This window comes from Merops nubicus, unplaced genomic scaffold, assembly GCF_000691845.1.
Source record: "Merops nubicus isolate BGI_N331 unplaced genomic scaffold, ASM69184v1 scaffold8618, whole genome shotgun sequence".
Taxonomy (NCBI): domain Eukaryota; kingdom Metazoa; phylum Chordata; class Aves; order Coraciiformes; family Meropidae; genus Merops; species Merops nubicus.
Genome location: NW_008623790.1, coordinates 74877 through 97075, shown reverse-complemented (window position 1 = coordinate 97075; position 22199 = coordinate 74877). Strand labels below are relative to the sequence as shown.

At 35.2% G+C, this 22199-nt stretch overlaps 1 protein-coding gene across 1 annotated transcript in view; it reads left to right on the top strand.

Moving 5' to 3' along the window:
• Nucleotides 1-1532: 1532 nt before the first annotated feature.
• The window catches only part of LOC103777638 (src kinase-associated phosphoprotein 2-like), a 93409-nt gene continuing 72742 nt past the window's right edge, over nt 1533-22199 (top strand). The window contains exon 1 of the mRNA XM_008945197.1: nt 1533-1758. Coding sequence (XP_008943445.1) covers nt 1533-1758 — 226 coding nt within the window. The remainder of the gene's footprint in view (nt 1759-22199) is intronic.

Genomic DNA, 22199 nt, shown 5'->3' with positions numbered 1-22199 from the left:
TGATCATGCTGGATGTAAATAAGGCATAATATTTTCTGTTCACGTCCTATTTGCTCTCTGTTTTTCTATTTGGAGGAAGACCTGAATCCTGGAGAGGAATAATTTACTTTTGATTGGTTTGACTGGTGTGATGAAATCCAAATATTTTGATCGGATTAACATGATGGCTGTAGTGCTGCTGGAAGATGATTGTGTCAAAAATAGGTCTGAGTCAGGTTCAGATTCAAAGCAGTTATTATGTGTCATGGTAACTTGAAAGGAAGCTCTCCCAAGAAAAGCATACTAAATTAATGAAGGGGAAAACGATCTGGTATTCAGCAATCTTTGGGATGTAAAAGAACTCCAGCAAAACAAAAGTCAGGCTTTGTTGACATAGCTGTATAGAAAACTTGCTGTTCTTTGCTACCAAAGATGGTGCTTTTTTGGTATGGATGCTGTGATTTTTCCATTATTAAATGGGAAGCAAAGGGGTAAAAATCTCAGCCCTGTCTAGGCAGTCCTACTGATGAATGCAATTCATATGTCTGTGGAGAAGGGTATTTTCACTATGTGTGGGGTTTATTTTGCATTCTGCAAAATTAGTTATCTAATACAGAAGCATGTCTTAAGGTCTCTAGGAAGTTTTCTGCATGTGAATATACCAAAAGGCAAAGCTTGAGCAATCTAGCTTTGCAAGAAAATTAAGGGTCATTTATCTATGAGAGCATTAGCTTTATGATTTTGGTTTGGCGATTTTTATCACATTTAATTACTGAATTTTCGTTCTTCACTAAGACTTTTTTTTTTTTTTTTGAATAATGTAGTTTGATATTTTCCCACCTATTCTTTGCCTAGATGGTATTAAAAAAAAATATCTGAGAAATATTGAATTTTGTGAGGGGGAACTTAAATTTTGTTCAGTGAAATGAAAACCTCGAATACTAGTGATTTCACTTTACATTTCCTAGACCTTCACACTTAATGCACTCTGCTCAGTGTAGGTTAGCTAATTACGTATATTTTTGTATATCTCGTAGTAGGGCTCTCAGCTGTGGAAGGAATTCCATCAACAGAATGCGGCGTTAAGCCGCAGGTTCAGAGCGGCTGCTGCTGTCAGAAGGCGATTCCCTTTTTAGTTTCACGGGAGGAACACACACACGTTTGCAAAGTAGCGCCTGATGATGGTGAGGAAAAGTGCAAGTGGGCAGAGGGCGACAAACTGCTGCCAGCAGGAGTTTGGCAGGTCCTTGCAAGGGAAGTTGTTGCAAGGGAAGTTGTTGCAGCTCCTTCCTGCGCTCGGACAGGCAGAACTTGGGAGCTTGGCACTGCGCGTCTCTCCTCCTAGCAGCGTTTCCCCTCTCCTGCTGTGGTGCGTGTTTCTTGCCCGCCTTGTGGGAGAGGCTGTCAGCTCCGCAGTGCTGGGAGCGGGTTCCTTCTCCGCCAGCGTGTCGGGGAACCACTTGAGGAACATGTCCGCGGACGAGCAGGAGGCAGCCCCCAAACAGCAGCTGCTCCTGAACGGCCCCGGTCCGTGTCGCGAGAGTCCGTGAGAAATGGGATTTTTCTGGTTTCAGATAGGAATCCGTATCCTCCTTGCCGATCAAAGTCTTCGTATTCTGTCGGGGTGTGTGTGCAAGGCTATTTTAACTACCCTTGTGTTTTTAACTTTTGCAGAACTGGAAAATGGGGAAGAGACTGATGGCTCCTTTTCTTCGCTTCCTGATAGTGTCTCAGGAGCATCTGACCATTGTGATAAAGAGAATGAAGCACCCTCTGATGGTATGTGACACTGTTTACCTTAGAATGTAGTGGATTTGCCAGTTTGCTACAAACTCATGTAATTGGATCCTCGTGATGCGAGTGCTAGTGCTGGAAATCAGATAAACAGATAAGTATCACAGCTGGACATTTTTCTTACCTTTACGAGAACCTTTAAAGGAACTGAAGAGCTCTCTCTAGTGGTCCTAGAGCATAGTGAAGCTCTCTCAAATATACTTTTTTAAACTCATGTTTTTTCATAACAAAGTGTCTTCTGTAGATGCGTGTTTTTAAAGATAGATCAGTGGCTAAGCCAGTGTGAATATTTGTAGTTACAAATTGTTTGTTAATTCAACATTATCAGATTCTTGCTTAATTTTATTGTGCTACTTAATGGCTTACTGTATTATTTATCTAATAAATAATGAAACGCTTCATGTGATTGATATTTTTCTGCAAACTCCATGCAGAACAGGTTCATAAAATATTAAATTATTTCTACCATGTTTCCTTCCATTAATAAAGTCTTTTGTAGAATATTTTCATTATATACATTTTAAATTTGAGTTTGCATTTAAAAAAAAAAAAATCTAGGCTCCATAACTGTTTTCCATGTTATTTTATTTTGTATCCATTAAATTTAATGCTAAATGCGACTGTTACGAAGACATGAACAACTGAATATTTCAACAGTTAACAAGCTTGCTTTAGCATATTGTCCATATTTTTGAGATTCATTTATTGTACAGAAAATATAAATACCTTCTATGGATAATATATGGCAATATGTTAAGTATATGTACAAATAAATTAACGATGTATATTAATTTGTGGGACTAGGAGTTAGATAGACTTACTAGTGAATGATGTTTCCTGACACGATGTGATGATCAAACTGTGCAGCTTCATCTCAAAATACAATTGCTGAATGGAAATATGCTTCCTGCAACATAGCACTCCACGTTTTATGTTATCCAGATTATTCCCTTTGGAAACATAAATTGCTTTTATGAGGTATAAAATTATGTCTATTGCAGAACAGGGATAAGTCAAGTACATGCATAAGTGATAAACCTTCTAACCACTGATTCAGAATAATGCAATTTTTTTTACATCCAGAACTCTGTAAAACATGTAACAATAATAATCACACTTTTTTTTTACACTGCACTTGTTGCATTTTTGCAATGTGACCTTCTACTAAAAGAATAAAAACAAGCCTTTTTGCTTTCTGTTTGGAACGCAGTTATCAGTCAAATTGAATATGGCTTTTAGAAAACCCAAGCTAATTTTCCAGACTACAGATGAATGCAACTTCCCATGTGTTTATTTTTGCTTACAAACATAATCTTAATATTATTTCTAATTATAATTTAATAAGATGGTACTGATTGCATGAAAGATATGTGATAAAATTGTATGACTAATTAATAGGAAATATGAGTATAGATTAGTTTCAAAATAGTTAAGAAAAATGTGGTAATGTTCATAAACCTAAATAACGGATGGCTAAAGAATGCTCATTCAAAAGTGCATGAAATAACATACGAGTTTATACAGATGGGGGATTAATCTTTAGCCTGTTTTGCAAGTTAAAAGAGTAGTTATAATAGCTGCGTAACAGATTCTTGGCTAATTCGTTCCAGTTTAGGTAGAAATATAGTCAGTGCAATTCTGTTATATTTGAGATGATTTTACTTCACTGATCTTTCTGTGTTTTATGATAAGTTCTTTTTAATTATCTGGTGGGAGTGCAGCACGAGGAAAAGTTGAGAGAAAGTGGTAGATTTTGATCAGTAAATATTTTCATTTGTTGGAGGTGTGTTTCTGTTTTCTGCTTTGAAAGTCCAGTGTGTCATTCCAAGAACATTTAGTTTTTAACATACATAGTCCAATATAGTCCATCACTGAAGCCTAGCCACCTAGACTACATAGGAAAATGTATGTTGGGAGAATCTTGTAAAAAGTGGCTTCATTCTCAGAGGTGCCATTTTGGTTCTGATAGGCCTGAATGGGTGTGTTGAAGCTTAATACTCTATTTTTGCTTTTTAGCAGTCTCTGTTCAATATTTAAATTCTTCTCAAGCAGCTGGGTTGGTAAGGTAGATGTTTGATCTTACAGGGTTACCGGTTTAGTTCAGCAGAGCTGTGTGCAGGTGTAAAACCTCATTTGTGTAGGATCAAGGCTCTCAGCATTAAGAGAGCGGCCTAACTGTAGGTAACCAAAGTGAAGTGTTCTTTGTTTCAGTCCATTCATAATTTCAAGTAAAGTCTTTTATATGTATCTTCTGCCAAAAAGAACCCAAACCAAAATAGGCATTTACCTTTATATACTTGAGTTAGACTGCAAGGTTTGCATGACTTCTGGAAGTGTCACTATTTGACTTTGCAGTGTTACTGTCAAAATATAATTTGTGAAGGCACCTGCTTGGTAAAGATTTAGTGTATTTTGTGTACATTACAGTCATTGTAAAGTCCTGGAGTTTTTGTGTGACCTTTGTCTAATGGTGTATTAATTACAAGAGAGATAATCCATTTAACAATAAGTATGGGATAACTAAATTAGCACAGGTCACCTAAAGGCCTTTTGTCAAATCTGATTGTTATGTTGTCCTTTTGACTTTTACCTTATGGTAGGCACTAACAAAGTATCTAAACTTTGATGGATTATAAACTCTAAACATGATATGTATTTTTCATAATGCTAATGTAATTTTCTAGGTACTGAAAAGGTCAAACCCCCACGTCTCTGTGTGCATTCTAAGTCTGTCTTTCCTTTTAATATTTCTTTTTCTCTATTTCTCTGGTTCAAAAGTTCACTCAGTTCCCAAATGGCCACCTAATTTTCCAGTTATTCCCTCAAGCCATATGTGTTTTGGTTTTTTTATGGTTTATTAGGTGCTGTAGGAAAGTAGCATAAGTTATATCATCTAATGAAATTCAAGCACACTTCAGTGATGCTTTGACTTGATTGCTGGCAGCAATTAAATCACACCGAAGGAGAATGATGCATAGGCTTACATATCCAGACACCCTACAGAAATGGAAGAGGAACACAACAGAAACCCCAAATAAAACAACAAACCCTAAAACAAGACAAACAAAATGAACAGCAGTGTGAGGTACTTGGTTCTTAACTTGGGGTGGTGTGTTTTTTTTTTTTTTTTTTGTTTTGTTTTGTTTTGTTTTTTTTTGTTTGTTTTGTTTTGTTTTGTTTTTATTGGCTAATGGCCTGATTGATAGCAAAATCATAACTTACTGTATGCTAACAGGCAGAGTTCACTTGTAGGTTATTGTGAGCTGATAAAGGGTTAGATGGAGTTTTGATTTTCGCTTTGGTCCTTGGTGCACCAGATTAATGGAATTTCAATGAGAGACTGGAGTAGTCACAGCTTTGTCAGAAAAACAGATGGAGATTCTATAGCCATGTCTGCTCATTAATACCAGTTGCCTGAAAGGTGCACTACTTCTCTATACAAAAGACTCAACATAATTGATTTTTGAGCGGGGTATTTTTTCACTTATTGATGACTAGGTTTCTTGCAACTTAAATGACAGGTTTTTGTATAGTACATTGTATAACAATTTTATGTCTTGTAAATTCTTACTCCCCTTCCATCTGTATTTTGAAGAATGTGTGTAGTGGAAAATATCTATGTCTTGATCAGTTAAAAACCAAAACATACCAAAATACTTAAAAAAAATTGAAATAGTAAGGTAAGACTTCCTCTAAAGTTGGTAATAAACATATTTTTGGTTGAAACACTAATGGGGAAAAAGTTGCTGGTTTTCATTTGATTTTTAGTTTTCTTAGGATGGTGTTTGAATGCAGATTCAAGCCCATGCTGAAACTTCCCTATTTAGCAGCCTAATCTTCTTTTACGATGTCAAGGGATTTTTTAACAGTTTTTGTTTGTTTGTTTGTTTGTTTGATAGTATGGTAATTTGATTCCATAGTAGGAAATGCCATTAGTAGTAAAGGAACAAACTTTCTCACTTTAAGTACTATGAGTGAACTGACCACTTCTGAAGAAGATAAGTCTGTGTAGCTCTGCAGGGAGTCTATGATTGGGTAATTATTTGATCTAAAATGACCACAGTGAATGCTGTGGTAAAATAATGTAGATCATCATCGTTTCTGTGAAAGGTCTAGAAGTGTTGCCTTGAGCATGTAAGGATGAAAGAAGTACTAAACGTGTGACTGTGGACTTGCATGCTCTTCAAATAATCCTATTTGGCTGTAGCTTATGAGTAAAATATGCTTTTTAATAGAAAATTCTTAAATTCTTTAGCAGAGGACTTAGTAGTGTTGGCTTAATGGTTGGACTTGATGATCTTAAAGTTCTCTTCCAACCTAAAGGATTCTATGATTCTATAAATAGGGTGAGAAACTCATACTAAAAAATCCTCATAGTTGAAATAGAGGAAGGTAGAACTTAAGGAAGCAAAAGAGGACATCTGGGGAACTTTGAGGGGTCAGAATAAATGTAGAGGTTGTGCTCTAACTGTCACCAGAGTGCAGTCTTGAAAATGAGCAGAATTTGTTGCTTTCTGCAACATGCTTTTTGTGATATATTTTTGGATGAAACAGTACATTTTAGCACTTTGGTTTTATGCAGCTCCTCTGGAAAAGGTCTAGATGAGTCTTTGCAGGCTTGAGTCAACTATTTTACATGATCTATAGTATTTACCTTGAATGAACATCACATTTTTCATTCTCACTTGATCAATCAAAATACAAAATGATGTGACTATATTTTGCATGCTGCTTCTTTTCACATTAAATCTTGAATACAAGTACTGGTTAAGCTAGATTCCTTTTTTTTTTTCCTCCTATTTGGTAGACATGAAGGTTTGAATACTGCTTTGAAGAAGGGTAAAGTTCAGCATAAGACTTAATTTTTATGCCTCATACAATGTATTTTCCAACTTTGTCTTCAAATACATTCCTACTGAGTTTATTTTTGAGGCACTATATTAAAGCAAAGCCTGTGTTCCGTCACTGACCCAGTTAAGCAGCATTAGCACCTAAGTTAGCAAGACTGCAGAATGGAAAACGCACCTAGGATTTTTCTATCCTTTTCTCTCAGCTTTTGCCCTTCCTAGCCTCCCAGTCTTGTATTGATTTACCACTATTTTAGTATCATACTTGTACACATGAAGAGGATGTTTGGCTGACTTGGATATGACAACATTGGAAGTTTACCTGAGTTATTCTAGGAGATGGGTTATTTGCTTTGCAGTACTGGACAGAGTTCCAAACTAAGTGCATGACAACCATTCAAAGAAGTGAGAAACTTCTTTATTCACCTTGTTTTTCTCATAGGTAGATCTTTTTGAGGGTAGAAAAATGTGTATTTTATTATTCCTTTTATCTCTTTAAATATTCAAGCTTGATTAGAAACGATCGTATTGAGGGAAGGTAGGATCTGGGTTTACTGGGACAATTGATCTTTGGTGAGAAGAGGTGACTTCTACTTTATGCAATTATTAGGAGCTAGGAGGAGGGCAGTAGCATTAGTGCCATGGGAAATGGGTAAATACTGGACTTTGACACTCCGACTTTGTTATGAGGGGATGCTAGTTCCTGTCAGAAATATGACTGAGAAATAATGTAATTTATTATTATGATCTATGAAGATAATTGTTTTCCATCAATGGTTTAGTAGGCTCCTTTGCTGTGTCTGAACAGATGTTGTATGGCAGAGGAAATACTATGTATTGCAATGTATTATGATTCTGCATTTCTGGCTGAGAAAGTAGTACAACTGATCAGAACTATTGCTTTCAAAATTATAAGAAATTGTAATTAGCAACCTAATCTTAAACAGGAAGACTGAAGTCTAGAATTTCCCATGTGGTATGCTGAGGCTGTCAGAGGACGGGTGCAGCACTAGGGAAGTAGGCAGAGACACTTAAGGACAGCTTAGATGTCATCCAGAATACAATCTTTTACAAGCTGATGGAACACAATGGAAAGTAAAGCATGTTAAAGAGGAATTTAAAATACTAAATATTTTTTAAAAATCCAGTTTTTGGAGATATTGGTGCATGTGGGACTGTTAGTGCATAAATTCCCAGAAGGATGCTAACTTTGTCAAAATTGTCAAAAGCTGTGAAGATCAACTCCTTGTTGAATAGGGGAGACTTGAAGAGTAAAGTCAGTGTACCACCCCTTAACCTGCCTGAGGCATTTCTTGGCAGGCATCTCTCATCTCCTAAAAATCTGTGATGGTGCAACTTCAGTCTCCTTTGGGCAGCTTGTCCCAGTGCTGCACTATACTTGCTGGTAGAGGATACATACCCTAAACTCTTTCTGTCAGTCATTTTGCCCATAAAGGACAAAGTGATGATATTTCTTTCTTTTTTGCTTTCTGTCGTGAATATATTTGAAGATGGAGAAGAGCCTGTATTACTTTCCACAGGTAAGTTGTATTGGAACTTTATGAAAAGAACAAGCAGCTGAACTGCTTGCTGGTTTGTTTGTAGGTTCAATAGGAGTGAATATAGCAGCAATGAATTATTTTGGAGAAACAAGAGGTTTTAAAAAAAGTGCATCTGAAATACACAAAACCAATCTAACTAATTTTGATTTAAACCATTTGTACAGAACAGAAGGGATTAATTTCTGACAGGGAGCAGAAGTTTTAAGTGAAATTTTGGCCCCATTAAAGTCAACAGTAAAGTTAAAAATGGCATCATATAGGTTAACAGTGTGTACAAATTGATGATACTAAAACATTTGAACTTCTAATTATCATGATGAAAAACTTCCTATTAAACAATAAACCCCTGTGTTCTTTTAACATTTACCTTTCTCCCATGGGAGAGATGACATGCTTTGTTGCTCATTTTATTTCATCTATGTTGCTTCAGTGACTGAGCAATAACCAAACAGCCATGTATGTTCCACCACTATGCAGGAAAATATCCACTATGAAAAACAAATAATGACCTGCTTAACTAATTTAAGTTTCATATTAGATCATAATTTTGTTCAAGATATCTAACTTTTATGGTAAAAAAAAACTCAACCAAACAAACCAAATACCAAAAAAATCAACAGAAACCTGTAGTGCAATAGATTTTTCTGTTTACTTTATATCACTGGTTGGCCTAGCATTTTTCTAGTTTGGTTCGTAAACATCACAAATAGTTGAATTAAAAAGGAAGAGGGAAGGTTTTCCTTCAGCCTCTTCATATGTGATGAGCTTTTCAAGTGTGCTTTGTAGTCTGTTAATTATGGGTTTAGGACCTTATTAACGCTTTCCCTCAGCTGAGTAAATTTCTGCCTTCTGATTTCCCTGTAATTCCTTTTTCTTCCTGCTAAGCAGTAGTGGCAAGTCAGCTTCCCTTCATCTCTTTACTCCTTCCCTCCAGGACCAGACAGATTAAATGATTGCGGATAGTAGCACTGCTTCATCCTACTCCAGTGGCACCTTGAGGTGGGTACGCTTCTGGTATCCTTGCAGAGGTGAGCCACTCCAACAGATCGTTGCTGCTCAGTATTAAAGGCAAGAGGCCTCTTTTTCCTTCCTGTTATCTACCAAGTACAACAGGAAAATGGGTCTGCCTTCAACATATACTATGCAGTAGCCCCAAACATCTCAGAGAGAACAAACTCTGGATAATGATGGCGGTTTCTTTGTTTTAGACTAGATAGAAATACGTAAAACAAGGCTCTGTGTGGTACTTTGTGTTTTCTGTCTCAAGGATGAGGCTTTAAAGTGCCTGCATATAAGAAGAAAAAAAAAGGCATAGTCTTGCAATAAAAGAACAAATTGAGTTTGGTGTAGACTTTTCTTTCTCTCAACTGGTGATTAGGAATTTGTACCCATATTTAATTTATTGCATACACTGAAGTATCAATCCTAATGGACAGAAGAAATATTTGTCACTATTCCTGCTTTTGTTTTTTTAACTGGTCAGTACTCTCTGTAGAGGTGCAAAGTGTACCTGTAAGAGCTTAAGCAAGTACAAAACAGGCCTGCATTAATTTAGTGGATTTGGGTTTGCTTTATTTTAAATAAAAAGGAGATTGAAGTGGATTAATATTTAGGAATTTTGAGATTAAATTTGAATGGAAAAGTAAAAACTTTGACTAGAAAAGTAAGAACTGTCATGAAAAGGTTTATTACAGTGTTTTGCAAAGAAAAAAACACATTGTAAATGAAGTCTTATGATATTCACTATATTGGCAATATTATAAACTATATTATTATCCTACTCAAGAAAATGTTGTAGGTATTGTTCACTGCTTAGAAATTTGCAACAGGAGCCATACTACCTTTGGACATCTGTCACTAGATGGAATTAGCTTGGTGGATAGTTTCCTCAGTAATTCTTCATAGATGGTTACTTGGATTACTTACGAAAGTGGGACTTAAAAGTAGAGTAGCAGACTAAAAATGCTGAATTCTGTCTCTTCTTCAAACTAAAAATATTACTACAATTTCTTAAATAATATTAGTCAGAACCTATTCACTGCTAGCTATCATAATAATGAAAGGTAGTATCCCACAAGGATCTTAGCCTTGTCTTTTCTGCTGCTGATAGTCAGAAATAGTTTTGGGCCCATCTTGGGCAAGCGCTTATGAATAATCCTGTACTACAGAAAGGAGGAAAACTGCTTCTCGTCTAAATAAGGTTTTCCCAGCCACCTTCTGAATATTTACTCTGTCTACCTGAACACATTCATAATGGAAAGCACATCACAGCCTAATAATACTTTCCAGAGATATCCTAGTGTTCATATAAAACATCTTTTTGCATGTTCCTCAGCAGTTAAATTTTGTATTCCTGTACATGGACATGGGTGAATGTATAAATACTTACAATGCATATTCAGAGATGCTGTTGGCTTATTATGTGCTTCACATATCTGCGCTTGGGGATTACTGCTTTGCATTGAAGAGGTAAGGGAGAAAAGTTTAGTGTTGGAAGAATGTGAATAGGGGCAGAAGGATGCTTGGTCCGTGTACATGGCTACGCCATAAGATACAAATGGGATGGAGACAAGTGAAGGTGGTTCATGTCTTTTTGGTAGGTAGCAGATGAATTGTTCTTTCACAAGCATGTGTACAGGAAATTAGCTTTATTATTACAGTTGCCTGGAAAAAAAAAGTTAATGGAAATGTTGTTGTCAGCTTCCAATTAAAAAAAAAAAAAATTAATCTTACCTGTTTCCAAGAGAGCCTAACATATTCTTATAATTCTGTCTATTAGTAATTTAGTAGTTTTAATATGTATGCATATGAAGGCGGTGGGGGAAAACTTTGTCTTTTTGATTTCTAGAACTGCTTTCTTTATATGAAAGTAAGAGTGGACTAATTTTTCTCCTTTTAAGAGCTTCTTCAGAAGCTAGCTTTAATACTGTATTATAACAGAAAAATAATTGGTGAGACTACTACAAACTTTTTGATCAAAACTTTCAAGACATTTTAGCAAAATGGTTATTGCTTAATTGTGTGTTTAAAGTAACTGCATGTTAAGAGTTGAAAATAAACAAAAGAATTTAGTCATAACATTGAGAATGGCAGAGATTTTTTTTTTTTTTTGGTCTGTAGAGATGAAATTTGGAATTTTTACGTCGAACACAAAACCTGCAAAACAAACTTACTTTGTACTTGTTAAACAACCACAACATATCTGCAAATTTCATTTGGATGGATGTACTGTGTGATGCAGCTGTTAGATGCGCAGTTAAGTATGTATTGTTTTCATAATATATGGCATACCTTTCTTTTCTGTCTCAGATTTGCTGAAATCTACTGCTCTCATTGATTTGAGTGATATTTAGAATGTGGTATAAAAATAATGTGAATATGCCATAGTGAGCTGGTGATAACTGATTTACTCCATCACACTGAAATACCTCGTTTTCCTCTTCCTCTTCCCCTTCCCTTGGGCAATAATCACGGGATCAAGCTGCCAGTCTGTAGATATAATTTTTCCAGCAGTGCCATCTGGCTCCTTGGCACTAGAAGTTGTATTGGCTTCTTTGCTGTTTCCACTGATTTTTGTCAAATGTTAGTGCATTGATGGGATGTCTTTTGCTAGTGGGTACTGATTTCAGGCCCCCCTCTAAGTGAATATTTGTTTTATTAGTGTTGTAAGGGACTGCTTATATTATGTGTGTGGTGGGTTGTTGGTTTCATCTATCTATCTATCTATCTATCTATCTATCTATCTGTCTATCTATTTATTAAAAATGGAATTTAGGCTTTGGTATGTGATCTCTTTGAGGAAAAATGAGGATTTATGTATCAATTGGGTTCCTCTACCCATGTTTACAATACAATTTGCCAGGAGCATTGTATTTTTTGAATAGTACTAGCATCCTGTCCTCTCACAGTTTTTATAGATCTTCAACATTAATGTAGAATTGTCTCTTTTTTATTTTTGGATATTTTCACTTTTTAATGAAAATATGAATAAACTATAAGAATTCATAAGGTTTGTGTAACAAGTGTAACAAGCTTTCTGTTTTGGAATAACCAGCCAGCTGAGATATCTTTTTTTAATCACAGAACTGCAATTTTATTTTTCCACCACCTTATCCTAAAAAAAAAAAAAAAATTTAAAGAAATGCTGGCACAGTAGAACAAACATGACTTGCTTTATGCTGTTCAAGCCTTAGATGCATTTCACTGTTGTACAAGATATAATGATGGTATTGATAAAGAGTTGAAAAAGAATGCCCTGTAAATAATATTTTAATGGGGATAGGAGGCAGAAGAATCCTCTTGATCTAACCTCTTTTTGTAATTGTTATTGTTCTTTTTCGTGTATTAATTATTTTAATTCTTATTTGATGTACTGGTCAGAAATAGTCATTTAGGGGCAAAAAAAAAAAAAAAAAAAGCCAGGGGAGCTGAGGATCCTAAGAAAATATGAAGAACAGAGTTCCAGATTACAAATTTATTCTGCTTAAAAAAAAAAATGCTTTGAATATTTTTGGTGAATAAAAATAAGTGCAAAGCCCTTTCTGTAAGTGAACTCCTATTAGTCAGAACAAGGCTAACTAATTCAAACCTTTTATATATTTATATATTTATTTATTTATTTTAATTTTTGATTTTAGGTACCGTTTTCAAGTTCTGTGCCTCAAGTGAAAAAATTTGAATTGCTTTGAGTGATAAATTACGCTCATCTCTGGGTGTAAATCTAAATTTTCTTTTGTATTGAAAGTATTTTCTTAAAGTTGATTCAAGATAACCTTGTGAAACCTCAAACATGAGCAATTGCATTTAGGTGGCCTATTGGAATATTTTTAAATTATTATCCCTGAAAGTAAAAAATAGTAACGACTATTTATTTATCACAGTCTTAGTACTACCCTAGTGTAAAGTATTTTTTAATAAAATACTATTAAACTGTTATTTCAATCAATGTTATTGTGTTCTTCCAGCTCTGGAGAAATTGTCCAGTACTGGAAATGACAGGACTAAAAATCTTACATGGGACAAGAAGAGCCTTAGTGAGGTTTTTATATCAATTGGTTTGAATTAAATTTCAAGGATCTCTTGGTATCTCTTTCTAGTAGTCTTTTAAAGACAATGACAGACAGCGTGTCTGAACGTGAGTCTCCTTATCAGTAACTTGACTCTGATACAAAGTGGGTATTTTTAACATATGCGTTCTGTTGAAAGAATCTATAGAAAGAGCTGCAATATCTAGGTATGGCAAGCATAGCTAAATATGCATGAGCTATTGTTAATAGTAAAAGCGTAAGTCATTAGGTTACCAGAATATATTCTCTCATGAAAGATTTTAAGAGCGTAGGTATATCATGATTTTTTTTAAAAAGCACCAAATCTTCTTTTTGTTCGTATCTTAATGTGAAGATAAAATGTTTCCCCTAATCAATTGTCTGGGATGCCACCTCATTAAGATTTACATGATCATCAAAAATGCCCCAAATTGTTTGTTGGCTGTATCCTAACTCAAATATATAAAGGGGATACCACAGCATTTTTCTTTAAAATCGCAGGGAGTTCAGTGACCTTTTGTGGCAAATTATGTAGAAAGAAAATATTTATATTCATTTAAAATAACCTCCATGAAGAAATAGTCTCATTACCCTGTTTGATCAATTCCTTGCAGCCTGAGCTGTAGCATGCTGCTATTGCCATTGGTTGATGGAATACACTGAGAAGTGGCTAATGGTGATGGTGCTCATCAGGACAGGGTTCAGCCAGCGGTCAGCAACAAATAATTCAAGACTGTTTCTAAGTTTGTGGCTGGTGGAATTTGCTTCTTGCCCCAAGCCAGCAGCATTGCTGAGCTGGGCTATTTGATTAGAAGAGAAGCATATTTGCTTCTTAGCAACTGCACATTTGCACAACACACAGACCTATACTGCCTCCAAAGGTTTGCCTTTTGTGATGGTGGAATAATACTTTTCTCTTGATTGACAGATAAAAGAGATCTTTGCAATGCAGGGTTTACGACCAATTTTTTTTCTTTGTCTTTTGTAAATTTATCAGAGGTGCTTCTTAATTTAACATCGCTCAATGCAGGTTTGTATATGCAGCAAGAGCGGCAGTGATTTGAACTCCTATATTTAAGCTACTGGTGCTATGTGTATTTAAAGGACAGATGCACACTTATGCTTAACCGTTGGTGTGTGCAGCTTTATCCCCAGCAGGTCTCCCTAATGGAAATTATTTTCTGCTGTATTTTGAAATAAATTTTAATACGTATGTTACTATCTCCCAAGCAAGAGTGATATTCCTGTTATAGAAGGTACTGATCAAGTGAAAGCTTCTCTGTTCTTAGTGCTTTTTAAAATGTATTAACAGAAGTGGAGCAGTGATTGCAATTCTAGTAGTGTGTGTGTAATTTTCACTGTAACATTTCCCACAGGAAGTGATTTTACAGAAGAAAATGTGTCTAGTCAGTAGAAGGCAAAGGTATTTATAACACTGGAAATCCTTGGAAGAAGACAATTTAGGAAAAAGAAAGCCTGAGATTTACAGTCCTAGGAGGCCATGGCAAGAAAAAAAAAGCAAACTTTTTTTTTTTTTTTTTAAATGGTTTTACAGCTCTTTTCACTCCTGGCCCATATTTTATTTTGGAATTTTCCATACAACCATAGTGGAGCAATAAATTGCCGATGTGGTTACTGGAATGTTGCATGAAATACTAAATACAGTCAGTGTTAATGTGGATTTTTGATGCCAATATCTGCATGTATATTTTCCTAAATAAAAGGTGTCTTTTAGCTTTCATAACTAAAAAAACAGTGAGTACCTTTCTAAGTGGATTTTATAGTCTCTTAAATCTGTGTCTTTTAAGGGACAGGGAGAGTTAAAGCAGGAGTGCACAATAAAAGGACTGTCGGAGTGTTAGCATGGGTAATGTAAGCATACAGGAGTTTACTTACTAATAAGCATTTCAGTGCCAATTCAGAGCTAAAAGAGGAGAGGAAGAAAGCTCTCTGATATGGTGAGGCAATAATAAGCCCCAGGTGTCCCTCCTTAAGTCAGCATTAAATCTACCAAAGTTTTAAAGCCTTTTCCATGTATGAATTCTTTTTTTTTTAGTCAGAGGAACAATTTTAAATAATCATAATCCAAAATGTAGGAATTTTAGAGAATTTTGGGGATGGTGAGGGAATGAGACAAAATGAAAATGATGAGGAGGAATCAGTGGCTGTTGTGTGGAACAGGTCTTTGGGGTGTGCAGACTGCTGAGCAGGGAGAAAAGTGTGGAAATGGATGTGACTGTTGTTTTGGAGACCCTAGAAAGGCTGACTGGTGACTGACTTCATTGTCTTCCTTCTTAAATTTCACGTGTGTTTATATACAAATTTTTAGATGGGTGTTTTAACATAATTGTAGGATTTCACAGTCAGTAGGGAGAGGTGCTAGCTTTGGCTTCATGTCTGAGGCATTCAGTGTTGTGATAGTGTGGTAAGGTGGTTGCTTCTTTTGCTCTTAAATTGCCAAATAGAAGCTTATTCATGGTTGACTTGTTGTACCTTGATACCTGTTAAGGTGTTACCTGCTTGCTACACAGATTTCATGCTTCTTTCAGTAATATTTGCACAAGGAAATAGTGCTCTGTTTTTTTTTTTTGTTTTTTTTTTGTTTGTTTTGTTTGTTTTTTATTTGTTTGGGGTTTTGATAGCAGAGAGCCTTTTGCAAGCACTTACGCTTATTGAACAAAGTAACTAACATATGCAGGAATTGCCACATGGTTACTATCAAAATGCAACTGTATCCAGCATAGAACTCAGTAGCTTTTACAATGGCACTATAAACAATACCCAGCAATTTAAGAGCAGGATATGAGGAATATCTCACGTAATTGAAATGACAAGGGGGATTTTGCATAGGTAGATGCAATTATTCATATTGGAGGTGGGCCAGAATGCTGGGGTTATTCCCCTCATCTTGCTAATTAGGCTTTCAGTTTCATTAAGTCATTGAGATATTGGGTGACTGCCTTGTGTATGTATGTGAACATAACCATAATGCATATAAAGAATATTTTATTTATTTGTTATTATCTTTAGAAGCATCTTTTGGATTGTGTTAAGAAGTCTTCATAAAATAACTATAGATAATTTTTGGTTGTGTGGCTTAAAATAAGTATTAATAAAGGCATGTTTTAAGATGTGCAGAACACCAAATGTGTGAGTACTGAAGGCAGCACAAGTATACCTATTTTTGGGTAGAGTGTGTGCCACAACTAAACCACTGCTATGCTTATATTAGTGGCATTTTGTTTTCCCTTTCCAAGATAGAATTTACAAATGTGTATGTTGAGAAGGGAAATTAATCCAGCTTTGTTGTGCTCCCAGGATGTTTTCAACCTGGGATATATTTAACTTTGAACAGGTCTGAGGAATCTACAGTTCTTGTTGCCCTTAAGCCCTAATTTAGGAAATAAAACTTAATGCTTATGGCATCTTTAAATTCCCTTGCCACTCTAATACACTGTCACTGGATTTTTCTTCTCCCTCTGTTAATTGCCTTTGTCCTTCAGACACAGACATTTTGTGGGAATTTTTGTTTGGGTTTGTTTTCTTTTTTAGGGAATAATAATGAGGTACAGTGATTCATATTGTGTTACGTTCATATCAAATAGCTGGTTGCTATGTTTTGGAAAGGACCTTTAGAGGCTGCACCTTAATAAAATCTCTAGGCCAGCCTCTTTCTCAGATTACTTCTTTTCCAAGTTCTATGATTTGTGTCTTCTCAGTAATGTCAGGTAGAGAAGTTCTTCACATTCAGGATGATTCAGGTCTTAAATTAAAAATAGCTTTCAAAAAAAATCACAAATATAAATCAAGAAGGTGAAAATATTGTAGAAAAGGCACGTCTAATGAGTCAAAATGTTTAAAAAAATGAAAATCATGTTGTGAAACTGAACAAGCTAAACCAATGATAATCACCTTAAAACTGAGAAATAGATTGAGTCTTCAGAACTGGAGTGGTTTAGGTAGTTGTTTGGGTTCCCCCTGCCTTTTAACAACTGGAACAGAACAATGCTGTTCTAAGGTAACATTATAATAAGAGCGTGCTTAAAGTATAACTAGTATATTCCGCTTCCCACTGCTGTATAGATGAGGCTGTGATTTGTCCTTTTGGTTTGATCTTTACATTGACGATCCTTCTGTAGTTCTTCATGGATCCTTTGGGACTGAGAGTCAGTTGTCCAGCTCTGATGGCATTTACATGTTAGTTTCTTCACCTGCAAGGTTGTTCTTAGTAACACATCAGTGATTTCTGAATATTTTTTTAAGTCATCTTTGCATGTTTTCTTTCCCTTCCATACCCAGAAGTAATTTCTTTGCTAGTATGTTTTCTTGGCTAGTACATATACTATTGAATAAAATTATTTTCATGAAATAAGAACAACTAGAACAAAGATTAGTCATTTTATTCATTCAATATATCTCTAATCTTCCACAGAAATGGGCTTTGGTAGTGATATAAAGACATATACTAGTATAAATAATGCATGAAGAAGTTGATCCAGGAGTCTTGTCCTTTAGTACTTGTGTGTTACTGACTGGCTTCCATGTCATGTGTTCAGTTTTGTCAAGTGTTTCTCAAGAATTTATTATCAAAGTACATTATTTTTAGAGGATTGCAAATTTATGCAAGGAAACCTGACAGTGCTTCAGCATAACTATTGCAGATGCAAATACTTCTGTAAAAAAAAAATATAAAAAGGAACCCTTATAATGATTTGATTTTTATTGTGATACAGTTTTGTTGCTAGTCATAGATTCATTGGCTGCTTATGGGAGTTCGGTTTATATACAAACTGAAGCTGTGATTTTTTTTTTGGAGTGAAAAAAATGAAAAAGCTATGGAAGTTGGCTAAGTGCCAATACATGTGTGTAATATATTTTTTGAGTGTCACCTTATTATCATTGGATCAAGGCAGCTTTAGAATCCTCTGCTGTATGTATGTGCTCTTAATTTGAATGATCCCATGCTTCATAGAACCTAACTGGGGTAAAAATTAGAAGGTTGGAGAAAAGGTTTGGAAACAGATATGCAAATATGCTAGTGGAGGACCTAGCTTGTACAGAAGGTGTGTAGCAGGGACTGCCGTTAAATCTGTCATTACGTCCATAGAAATCTCTACTTCCTTTACTAGAAATGTTGCTGTCATCTAAGAAAAAGCCAAAGTGGTTAGGAGTGTAGCAGTAGTATTCTGTGCATTGCAATTTGTTATTATTTCCATATTACTATATTTAGACTTCCATATTCAGCATTCTTTTGTTGTGCTACTTGTTCATCACTGCAGGATGCCCATGTTCTTGATGTGGGGGAAGAGGTAAAGTGACAAAAGATCAGTTAAGCCCTTAAGCCCTTAAACTAAATCTGCTTAATTTTATAAAGTTGATATTTTGGTTTTTGAGTGACAGTAAGAATTGAAGAAATTTGTATTCAAACTAAGGGGAAAATTTTGGCTTTGATATTGGTGTTTGTCTTGAACTACCACCATTTTCAATGAGCTATTTGTATGTGTTAGATAACAGCATTTATACCTGACTTGATTTTACATTTAAAAAGGAGGAGAGAAGGCAACATTATTAGGATCAAAATTGTGTTGTGTGTTTTTTTTTTTTTTTTTAAATTTCATTTAGATAATCAGTCACCTTAATCTTCCTGTTTACCATGAAGACACTTTCACATTCTTTTCCTCACTTTTTCTCTGTCAATCTGATGTATGCTATAGCAGTCACAGATGAAAGTATGCAGTTTTCTGTGAAATGCATGAATCAGTGCATACGTGACATCCCAGTCTTATACATGCTGCCACCTTCCCTCTACCCCTTTTCTGTCCCCGCCTCAACTGCTTACATTACTCCAAAAAAGGGTGGGTGGGTGGCTGCTGGGGAGGACAATCAGTAAGGTGGCACAGCAAGTCTGAAAAGGAAACTTTTTTTTCCTGTAAGTGTGTTTTGTTTTCTTTTTTGTTTGTTTATTTTAAAGATATAGTGATACCAACAACATTTCACACCATTTTTAGAAACATGTGAATACAGTTTTTCTTTTATGAAGAGGAGCAGTAGAGGCAAAGTAGCTTTGACTTGTCCAAGATTGCAGCACGAATCTGGTTAAGAGCCAGGACTAGATCTGCATTTTCTAGCTCCTCCTTACATGGTAAGATCTCTCCATTATGTCTCACACTTTCCAGCTTTCTGAAGTTTTTGACAATTTGAAATGGATATTAAAAGGACACAGGGTAAACTTTTTTTTTCGGTCCTCAAAACCACATCATTTATTAACAGATGTCATCCTAACGTGTATACAACTTCTATGGCTTTGAGTGTTATTGTAAATGGTAAAAAGACTCTTTGGTTTGGTTTAAACCAATGCTGCCTTCTGAAGTAAAAGAGGTGTTTGTAGTTTTGTATGATGTCTTAGTTTCAATATCATTATTTTAATATGAAAGCATTGGTGTACTGTTAACTGGTTTTAAAAATAGCATATTCTGCTTTGATTTTATGCAACATCAGAAAAATCATTTAGATAATACAAGGTATAGGATCCCAGCACAACACCTCCACTCCTGCACCAAATTCCCAGGAGTTACAACAATGCACTGAACTGCTGATACAGACACTAAAACTGTAAGTTTTCCCATACTGGTTCATTTAAGGACATTGCATTTTTTTTTATTTAGAGAAAAAGATGGTGTTGCAACTTCAAGGCTGGTGTATTGACCATACCAAAAGTAGTAAAGCATGTTCTGGAGGCAATAGTGTAATGCTTCCTATCTGAAAGATCACAGCTCACTTAGATCAACTGGTGGAAAAGTTTATGAAAGTTACCCTTCAACTTGAAAGTGATTGAAGTGATTTGGTTTCACTTTAAAAACAGCAGCCTAAACCTAAGCTGTCTGAATATTATCATTACTCCAAAGCAGCATAATTACCATTAGGAGAGAATTGGTTCCTTTAAAGGAAAAAATAATGAAGGGAAAACTTCTTAAAATGAGTTTTATTACATTTTTCTTATAAAATTAGTCTTTCATTTTGTTGATTAATGCTTGAGTTTAAGATTTTGATGTAGGCATTTCACCATTATAATTCTGAAATATGGGAAGTCCTTGAAAACATTCCCGGATTGCCTTCTGTCTGTCTGCCTTGTAAAAGATCCTTTCAGTTAAATGGACCATCCTCCTTAAATGATGTCATTAGCTTGGATTGAAAAGACATTGCCTGCAGGGAAATCATTTAATTGTCTTAAAGTGCTCTACTTCTGTAGATCTTGAAGCAGCACCCTCACTTCCATCTTTGTATCAGATAATTCATCTAAAATTCTGGGTTTAATCTCTGACGAAATATTGAGATGTAATTTCCACTTTTATTGGAGAAATTTGAGACCTTTTATAGTCTTGTCTCTGTCAAATGGATAGAAGTTTCACTTGTTGAAATGCAAATGGTACTGTCTTTTTTTGACTTAAAGAATTAATTTAACTTACATTCATGCACTGCTTTATAAATATTAATGTACTGAACTCTTACATTTCACTGATACCAATATTTACTTTTTTACATGAGTATTTCCAAAACCAAACTGTTTTGTTAAGTTAAGCTTTGGAGGTGAATGCAACCTTTTTTATTTTTGTTTAAGGTAATGCATTGTATTTAGGAAACAAAAATTACTAGCTTCTTTTTTTTTCATTTGACTTATCACTTTCTTAGTCATGTAGAAGTCAGAGATGCTGGGAAGTTTTGAGTAGGCATTCAGACCACCACAAAAAAACTCCCTACCTATGTGTATTAATGAGCTAATTTAATTTAATTTGAAAATATAATGCTTGAAATATTGTATATTTTTGTTTATAATCTATTTCACTTCATTTAATCTTAAATACTTAGAAGCAGAAAGAGAAGTGTAATAGATTACTCAAAGTTTTAGATATGGAGTTTCTGGCTTGGGGAAATGTAATATTGAGAATGCTAGGATTTTTTTGCCCCTCAGACAGGCTGGTTTTGCCCTTAAAATGGAAAAACTGGTGTTTCTGATGCTTTAATAAGAGACTAGTAAATCTTTATATTCTCATTGTTCTCTGCTGTTGAAATACTTAAAAAATGTGTTTCAAGACTATCACAGGATTGATTGGGTCCTAATGAATTATTTTCTCAGCATGAACTTTGTTACTGTGGCTGTTATTTTTTTTCCTTCTGTATTGCTGTAAGCTGAAAAGTATAGTAATTCTGAGCAAAGGGCATTTTAATCTTGTTTTTAATTTTGGCCCTTTCCTTCCTTTTTTTTTTTCCTCTTGTTTTCACTTAGTATCACCCTTTAAGGAAAATGTTTTAGTAGCATGCATAAAACCTAGGACTGCAGATTTTGTGTTTGTTTTTATTCTAACACTGTCTACCAAGCTCTAAGAGAGACTCGTTTGTTTATTCTTGTGGTATTTTAATTGCAGTTTGTGTAAGTTGAACTATGCTAGAAATTCCATGTGGAGTTTTTACCAGAATAAATATTTAGTGTCTGTTCCTGCTCTTCTTGTAGCTAGTGTCAGCTTTCCACAGAGAGGTACCAGACTTGGAAGACCACTCTGTTTTGCTGCTCTTAAATTTTTGGAGTTGACTATAATCCCTGTCAAAAGCTTCAGAAATGGGTGGCTATAAACAGAGTGCTGAGCAACCTCCAGAAGTGAAGTTGCTTTCTAGGCCACACCAGTGAATTGTTTATGCTTTGACTCAAAAATAGTTATATGCCTTACTGTTTTTCATTCTGTCTCCTATTAACCCTTGCAATGCAGTTATAATTATTTTTTTTTTTCAACTTTGCTAAACCCTGGCTCTCAGATGGTAAGTTCTGTGGATAAACAGCTTTTTGAAGTGTCTCTCTCTTCTACTCACCAATATCAGATTTGTTGCCTTTCAATTTCACTGAACATCTCCTTGTTCTATACAATGCAAATGGAATTCGACACTCCTGATCTTTAACATTAGCCTCACTGGGAGCTGAC